Here is an 8,494-nt window from a genome sequence, read left to right as displayed (position 1 = left end):
ATCCTCGGCACCGTCATCCACGATTTTCCACTGTCCTCCCCGTTTCCGTCACCGCCGTCTTCTACACTGTGTCCATCACCCCTGCGTCCCCTACACTCCATGCCGACTCAGTTATCTTCTCCTTCCCCAACTCCTCTCCGCGTCTCCCTGACCCTCTCCATCCGAGGCAGGGCATCCACGATTCCATTGACCCTTTCCCTCTCTCTCTGTTTATATGGAATTATGGGGAAGAAGGGGGAGAGGTGACGTCTGGTGTTACACCACCCAGGCACGTTCCACCGGATGTCGGTCTCTCGGTTCTGAGCCTCTGCACTGTTCTCTGAGAACAGGCCGATCGTTTGGTTCGACAACACTTTATCCCAGTGACTGACTTCTCACCACAATGTCCATCCCCGCACCAATTCTCTCCTGTTCCCTGCACATCCTCTGAACACAAACATTTGCACATTCTCCAAGCGGTACTCACAATTCAAGAATACAGGAACGGCGGAGTTCTGGGGATTGCTGAGAGGGAAGGAGCTTTTGAACATGGGAGTTTCTGAAGTGACTCAGTGGGAGTAACCTTCAGTTTTTGTCTGAAACCGGATCTGTACGATAGGACGGTCCGTGAGAAAGCGTCACCGATTGTCCAACTTCAGGAGTGAGTAACGCGATGGGTCGGTGCGGAAGGAGCGACATCTAGTGTCTCACCTCGGGAGTGTGTGATTGGACGGTGTGGAGAGAGATACACTCTGTGTCTGACCCCGGGAGTGTGTGACGGGACGCTGTGGAGGGAGATTCACTCTGTGTCTGACCCCGGGAGTGTGTGATGGGACGGTGTGTAGGGAGTTTCACTCAGTGTCTGACCACGGCAAAATTGGCGGTAAATTGGATTTGTGTGGAAGTCAGAGGGCTTATCACTTTGAATTTTTATATAGGAGAAGATTGGGTGATATAAGGTTCAAAAAAAGCGGCTGTTGATTTGTTTTCAGATTAATTAAAGTTTATTTCTTTATAATCGCACAGTCAGAACAGCAGTAATGGCAGGCAGGAAAGTTGAATTCTCCTCCAGAGTCCCCGACATCTTCACCTGTCAGAAGGTCATCCAGCTGCCCCTTCTCACAGTCTGCGTTTCAGAGTTTGAACTGGAACTGGCAGAACTCGGGATCATTCCGGAAGCTGCGGGGGTGATACGGAGGTCATATAGAGAGGTATTTACACTCATGGAGAAAGATACTGGAAACCGAGTGACAGACAGGAAGACGAAAGGGGTTAAACATCCCGAGCCAAAGCAGAGATATCTTGTGGCCAACCCGCACAATAACAGGTAGACAACAGAGCGTGACCGTGTTTGCCCACTATAAACCCTTTGAGTTGCTGACACACAGTAACCCAGGAACTTCTATTAAACCCACACGACATAGGAGCAGAATTAGGACATCGGGACTGCTCGCCATTTCATCATGGCTGATCCATACTCCTCTCAGCTCCTGTCCCCCGCCTTCTCCCGCTACCCCTTCAGGTCTTGAATAATGAGCAATCTTTCAAACTGTTGTCTTAGGGTTCCGAATGTCTCGGCCTCCACCGCTGCCTGCGGTTTGGATTCCGCAGATTTACCGCTCCCTGGAGAAGGAAATCCGCCTCATCTCTATTATAAAAGATGTCGTCTATTCTAATCTGTGTCTTCTGGTCCTAGTCTACCCTAAAACAGGACAAAAATCTTTCCACATCCACACTGTCATGGCATTTCACCATCGGAGCGCTTTCAATAAGGTGACGACACATTCTACTGAATTCCAGCCGGTACAGTCCCCAGAGCATCAAACCGCATCATATGACAATCCGTCAAATCCTGGAAACGTGTTCGTGAATCTGATTTGAACCCTTTCAATAGGAGCACATACTTGGTCCGATAAGGGATCAAAACCTGCTTCCAATGCTGCAACTGTGGTCTCATAGTTCCGTATTAGGGATAAAAATTACATCCTCTTTTGTACATTCCAGTCCTCTGGAATTGAATGGGTGGAGGGGAACGGCACAAAATGTCTGAACAGCGAGTGCGTAACGAGACAAAGAAGAAGAGGTTTCACTCTGTGTCTGTACCAGGGAGAATGTGATATTGGAGTGCGGAGGGAGCCTCAGCCTGTGTAATCATGGGTGGTGTGATGGGACGGTGTGGAGGGAGATACACTCTGTGTCAGACTCCGGGAGTGTGTGATGGGACGGTGTTGAGGGAGATTCCCTCTGTCTGACCCCGGGAGTGTGTGATGCGACGGAGTGGAGGGAGATTTACTCTGTGTTTGACACAGGGAGTGTGTTGTGGGACGGTGTGGAGGGAGATTCACTCTATGTCTGAACCCCGGGAGTGTGTGATGGGACGGTGTGGAGGGAGTTTCACTCAGTGTCTGACCCCGGGAGTGTGTGATGGGACGGTGTGGAGGGAGATTTACTCTGTGTCTAACCACGGGAGTGTGTGATGGGACGGTGTGGAGGGAGATTCACTCTGTGTCTGACCCCGGGAGTGTGTGATGGGACGGTGTGTAGGGAGTTTCACTCAGTGTCTGACCCCGGGAGTGTGTGATGGGACGGTGTGGAGGGTGATTCACTCTGTGTCTGACCCCGGGAGTGTTTGAAGGGACGGTGTGTAGGGAGTTTCACTCAGAGTCTGACCACGGGAAAATTGGCGGTAAATTGCATTTGGGTGCAAGTTAGAGGGTTTATCTGTTTGAATCTTTATATAGGAGAAGATTGGGTAATTTAAGGTTCAAAAAAAGCGGCTGTTGATTTGTTTTCAGCTTAATTAAAGTTTATTTCTTTATAATCGCACAGTCAGAGCAGTAGTAATGGCAGGCAGGAGAGTTGAATTCTCCTCTTGCGAGATGTGTGAAGGCAGGGAGACCTCCAGAGTCCCCGACAACTTCTCCTGTCAGAAGGTCATCCAGCTGCCCCTTCTCACAGTCTGCGTTTCAGAGTTTGAACTGGAACTAGCAGAACTCGGGATCATTCCGGAAGCTGCGGGGGTGATACGGAGGTCATATAGAGAGGTATTTAAACTCATGGAGAAGGATACTGGAAACTGGGTGACAGACAGGAAGACGAAATGGGTTAAACAACCAGAGCCACAGCAGAGACATCTTGTGGCCAAACCGCACAATGACAGGTAGACAACAGAGCGTGAACGTGTATGGCCAACTATAAATCATTTGAGATGCTGACACACAGTAACCCAGGAAATTCTATTAAAACCACACGACATAGGAGCAGAATTAGGACATCGGGACTGCTCGCCATTTCATCATGGCTGATCCATTCTCCTCTCAGCTCCAGTCTCCCGCCTTCTCCCGCTACCCCTTCAGGTCTTGAATAATGAATAATCTTACAAACTCTCGCTTTAAGGTTCTGAATGGATCGGCCTCCACCGCTGCTTGCGCTTTGGATTCCCCAGATTCACCGCTCCCTGGCGAAGGAAATCCGCCTCATCTCTATTATAAAAGATGTCATCTATTCTAAGCTGTATCTTCTAATCCTAGACTACCCTAAAACAGGACAAAAATCTTTCCACATCCACTATGTCATGGCATTTCACCATCGGAGCGCTTTCAATAAGGTGACGACACATTCTACTGAATTCCAGCCGGTACAGTCCCCAGAGCATCAAACGGCATCATATGACAATCCGTCCAATCCTGGAAACGTGTTCGTGAATCTGATTTGAAACCTTTCCAATAGGAGCTCATACTTTGTTCGATAAGGGATCAAAACCTGCTCACAATGCTGCAACTGTGGTCTCACAGTACCGTATTAGGGCTTAAAATTACATCCTCTTTTGTACATTCCAGTCCTCTCGAATTGAATGGGTGGAGGGGAACGGCACGAAATGTCTGAACCGCGTGTGCGTAACGAGACAAGGAAGAAGAGGTTTCACTCTGTGTCTGTACCAGGGAGAATGTGCTGTTGGAGTGTGGTGTGAGCCTCAGCCTGTGTCTAATCATGGGTGGTGTGATGGGACGGTGTGGAGGGAGATACACTCAGTGTCAGACTCCGGGAGTGTGTGATGGGACGGTGTGGAGGGAGAGTCACTCTGTGTCTGACCCCGGGAGTGTGAGATGAGACGGTGTGGAGGGAGATACACTCAGTGTCAGACTCCGGGAGTGTGTGATGGGACGGTGATGAGGGAGATTCACTCAGTCTGACCCCGGGAGTGTGTGATGCGACGTTGTGGCTGGACATTCACTCTGTGTCTGACCCCGGGAGTGTGTGATGGGACGCTGAGGATAGAGTTTCACTCCGTGTCTGACCACGGGAGTGTGTGATGGGACGGTGTGGAGGAGGATTCACACTGTGTCTGACCCCGGGAGAGTGTGATGGGACGGTGCGGAGGGAGATTCACTCTGTGTCTGACCCTGGGACTGTGTGATGGGACGGTGTGGAGGGAGCATCATTATGTGTCTGATCCCGGGATTGTGCGATGGGACCGTGTGGAGTGATCCCTATACTATGACTAACTCCCGGACGGACGGAGGAGATTCACTGTTACTCGTTCCTGAATTTCAGAGCAAGCGTTTTCCCAGGATTGGATCAAAAATGCAGAGCAGCGTTATTTCATATCCACGTTTGAAGCGTCCTATGATGAGGCGAAACAACATTGTTTGAAATATCATTCAAATCTTCTTGAAATAATTTCAGAAGAGGAAAAGGTATGTGTCAGATCGACGGAAGATAGATGAACACCAGAGTGAAAATCCCTGCACACCCATCTGATCACTCAATCCTGTGGTCAGGCATAGAGAGACGCTCCATCCACACCGTCCCATCACACACTGCCGGGGTCAGACACAGAGTGAAGCTCACTCCACAGCGTCGCATTACTCTCTGGCGGGGTCAGGCTTTTTCAGAAAGTCAGAAGGCATGGGATCCATGGAAGTTTGGCCAGGTGGATTCAGAGTTGGCTTACCTGCAGAAGGCAGAGGGTCTTGGTGGATTGAGTACATTAGGATTGGGGGGTTGTGATTGGTGGTGTCCCACAAGGTTCTGTTCTGAGACCTCTAGTTTTCGTGATATTTCTGAACGACCTGGATGTGGGGGTGGGTTGGCATGTTTGCAGACGACACAAAGGTTGGTAGTGTTGTAGATAGTGTAGAAGTTTGCCGAAGATTGCAGGGAGATATTGATAGGATGCAGAAGTGGGCTGAGAAGTGGCAGATGGGGTTCAACCCGGAGAAGTCTGAGGTGGTTCACTTGGGAAGGATAACCTCCAAGGCAAAGTACAAAGTAAATGGCAGGATACTTGGTAGTGTAGACGAGAAGAGGGTTCTGGGTGTACATGTCCACAGACCGCTGAAAGTTACCTCACAGTTAGATAGGATTTTTAGGAAGGTTTATGGGGTGTTAGCTTTCATAAGTCGAGGGATAGAATTTAAGAGACGTGATGTAATGGTGCAGCTCTATAAAACTTAAGTTAGGCCACACTTGAAGTACTGTGTCCAGTTCTGGTCGCCTCCCTATAGGAAGGAGTTGAAAGAATTGGGAAGGGTCTAGAGGAGATTTCCCAGGATGCTGCCTGGTTTAGAGAGTATATATTATGATCAGAGAGTAAGGGAGCTAGGGCTTTACTCTCTAGACCGATGGAGGATGAGAGGAGACATGATAAAGGTATACAAGATATTATGAGGAATAGATAGAGCGGACAGCCAGCGCCTCTTCCAAAGGGCACCACTGCTCAGTACAATAGGACATGGTTTTTCACTCAGAGAATGGTTGGTGGGTGGAATGCACTGCCTGAGTCAGTAGTGGAGGTACTAGTGAAATTTAAGAGAATACCAGACAGGTATATGGTGGGATTTAAGGTGGGGATATAAATGGGAAGCAGGGTTAGAGGGTCGGCACAACATTCTGTGCCGAAGTGCTTGTAATGTGTTGTACTATTCTATGTTCTATGTTCTATGTTCAGTCATAAATTGACGCTTCATAAAATGTGCTTGCATTCCGTCATTAATGATAGGAATTTAATTCCGCAGAAGTTTGTTACGAAAGCTGTACAAGACCAAAGCAGTTCATACTGGATTGGAAAATGCCAAGACGGGTGAGATTTGGGGTCATGCAAGGTTTTGAGGACAGAGTTGGCCGTGGGATTAGTTTGAGGATTGATACAGGATGCGAGAAGGGATTGGGCAGGGCGATACATTCATGGACTGACACGGGCTGCGATAGGGAGTGGGCTGGGGATTCGTTTGTAGACTGACACATTCTGTGGGGACATTGTGGGATTTGGGAGCATTTTAGGGACAGAGAAAGGTCTGTGGTGAGTGTGTGGTGCGATTGGATTAGTTTATGGTCTGACTCAGGTCCGTGGGGAGGAAATGTGTCAGAGGGAGTATCTTGGGGACGGAAACAGTGGTGGGGTGTGGCAGTGTGAATAATATGGAACACACGAATCTGTGAGAGAGAGTGGTCAATTGCATTAGTTTGGGAACCGACGCAGACTGTTGGTAGAATGTATGTAGTTGAATAAATTTGGGGACTGACGTGGGTTCTGGGTAGAGAGTGGGAAGTGGGAGTATTTTGGTGATCGGCACGGGTCTGTAGGGAGACGTTTGGACAGTGGGATTGTCCTGGGGACTACCACGTGGCGGTGGGAAGAGAGTGGGAAGTACAAGTATTTTGGGGACCGACACAGGGAGGTGGGGGGAAAATGGGACAGTGGGTGTACTTTGACCTGATACTGATCTGCGGGGTGAGAGTAGGAGGTCAGAGTACTTTGGGATACAAAGCAGGCCTGTGCAGAGAGAAAGTGGGTCAGAGAGAGTATTTTGGAGCCTGACACAGGGCAGTGGTGAGAAAGTGGGGATGAGGGAGATGTCAGCGTGCCGCAGCCCAACGGCGAGGGAGGGCATCAGTGATTTTTGAGATTTTGGGGGCTTCGACAGTTCAATGCTGAGTGAGCGTGTCATATTTTTTAAGGACAGTTCCTTTTGAAATTGCTTATCCCTCCTTGACAGGAAAGTGGCCACGAAAGTGGTGTACCATATGAACGCTGGAAAGTTCAAATGCAGCGAATGTAAATGGTACAGTCCGCTTTACCATTGCAATCGTGATAATCACCGCTTCATCTGCGAGTCGTCTGCACCTTTGTGCCCAGACAATTCTGAAATGATCCAGGATGTCTGTCAACAGCCAGTGGGTTAGACTTGAATCAAATGCAACAACCTCTTACCGGCCAAACTACCCCATTCGCGCTGCCACTCACCCTAACCCTATTCTCCTCTTTCCTTCTATCGCACTCTTACTCGCCATTTCTCCCGCTCTTAACCCTCGTCCCTCTGAACTCTCTCTCTCTCATGCCTCTTCACTGCCGCCTCCTCTATTTCATCCGCAGTTTCCTCTCCATCCCTGTCCTCGCTTTCTTGTCTCCGTTTTCTAAAACCGTCTATCCCGGTTTCTACTTCGATTCGGTACTCCTTCTCTATCTGCTCTCCCCATCCCACTGTGTCCCTTTTATCTAACCCAACTCGCTTCCCTCTTCTGTCTTTAGCTACGCTCACCTCAATGATGTGTGTTAATGTTCTCGATACTCCAGTCCTAGGGAAATAGAGTGCACACATTCGCCTGATCTCTGTCCCTCGTGGATTTGTACACCTCTGTAAGGTCACCGAAAAAAGTCTCAGATTTCCCAACCTCTCTCCATAACTCAGTACCTCCTGTACGGGCAGCATCCTCGGAAATCTCCCTCTGCAATCTTTCCAGTTTGTTGAGATTTCTCTTAGAGCAAGGCAAGCAGAACTGAACTCCATACTCCAAGTGCGGCCTGACCGACGTCATCTGCAACTGCAACGTGCCCTCCGACTCCCTGACCCAGTGTCCTGACTGATGAAGGCCAGCGTGTCAAATATCCTGTCCACCTGTATCGCAACTTTTCTACCGGATTCAGGGTCTGCTTTATTATCTGTGACTTAGACCACCTGAGATTTGTAGTTTTGAAGAATCAGCAGGGACCAAATGTGTAAAATTAATGTCAAATGCAAAAAGCTAATAAATGCCGCAAAATGTGAAGGTAGTGCTGGTGTGTTCAAGATTATGCTGGCGGAGGGGAAGAAGTTCTTCCTGGTTCATTGAGTTTTCAATCTCCAGTTCGTCGTCAGCCCTCCTTCCCAGCCAACCATCCTCGTCACCGTCTTCCACGACTTCCCCTACAGCCCTCCCCGTTTCCACCACCGCCATCTTCTTCTGCACACCCTGTCTCCATCACCCCTCCATCACCTACACTCCGTGCCATCTCCGTTATCTCCTCCTTCTCCAACTCCTCTCCCTTTCTCCCTGTCCCGCTCCAACCACTGCAGGTCCACCACAGTTCCATTAACCCTTTTTCTCCTCTACCCGTCACCCCCTCTCACTGTTTCCATGGAATTTTTTGGAGAAAGGGGGGGGGGAATTGACGTCTGTTGTTACACCTGACAGCACTCTTCCACCGGATATTGATCTCTCGGTTCTGAGCCTCTGCACTGTTCTGTGTGAACAG

General features: G+C 49.3%; 1 protein-coding gene across 1 annotated transcript; it reads left to right on the top strand.

Moving 5' to 3' along the window:
- The first annotated feature begins 1,019 nt into the window (after window positions 1-1,019).
- LOC132387273 (uncharacterized) lies at window positions 1,020-8,126 on the top strand. Its single transcript, XM_059959624.1, has 5 exons — window positions 1,020-1,306; window positions 1,541-1,575; window positions 4,534-4,676; window positions 5,997-6,061; window positions 6,978-8,126. Exons 1-5 carry the CDS (start codon window positions 1,020-1,022, stop codon window positions 7,162-7,164), a joined length of 717 nt encoding a protein of 238 aa, XP_059815607.1. The 3' UTR covers window positions 7,165-8,126.
- The last annotated feature ends 368 nt before the right edge of the window (window positions 8,127-8,494 follow it).

This window comes from Hypanus sabinus, unplaced genomic scaffold, assembly GCF_030144855.1.
Source record: "Hypanus sabinus isolate sHypSab1 unplaced genomic scaffold, sHypSab1.hap1 scaffold_1681, whole genome shotgun sequence".
Taxonomy (NCBI): domain Eukaryota; kingdom Metazoa; phylum Chordata; class Chondrichthyes; order Myliobatiformes; family Dasyatidae; genus Hypanus; species Hypanus sabinus.
The sequence above is the reverse complement of the archived record's forward strand: the minus strand, read 5'-3'. Positions and strand labels throughout refer to the sequence as shown.

Bases quoted from the DNA above. Each gene is read 5' to 3' on its own strand.
- LOC132387273 (XM_059959624.1), top strand. From the start codon at position 1,020: ATGGCAGGCAGGAAAGTTGAATTCTCCTCCAGAGTCCCCGACATCTTC. The intron at 1,307-1,540 runs GTAGACAACAGA...CTGTTGTCTTAG, and splicing joins GCCAACCCGCACAATAACAG to GGTTCCGAATGTCTCGGCCT. The intron at 4,677-5,996 runs GTATGTGTCAGA...TTAATTCCGCAG, and splicing joins TAATTTCAGAAGAGGAAAAG to AAGTTTGTTACGAAAGCTGT.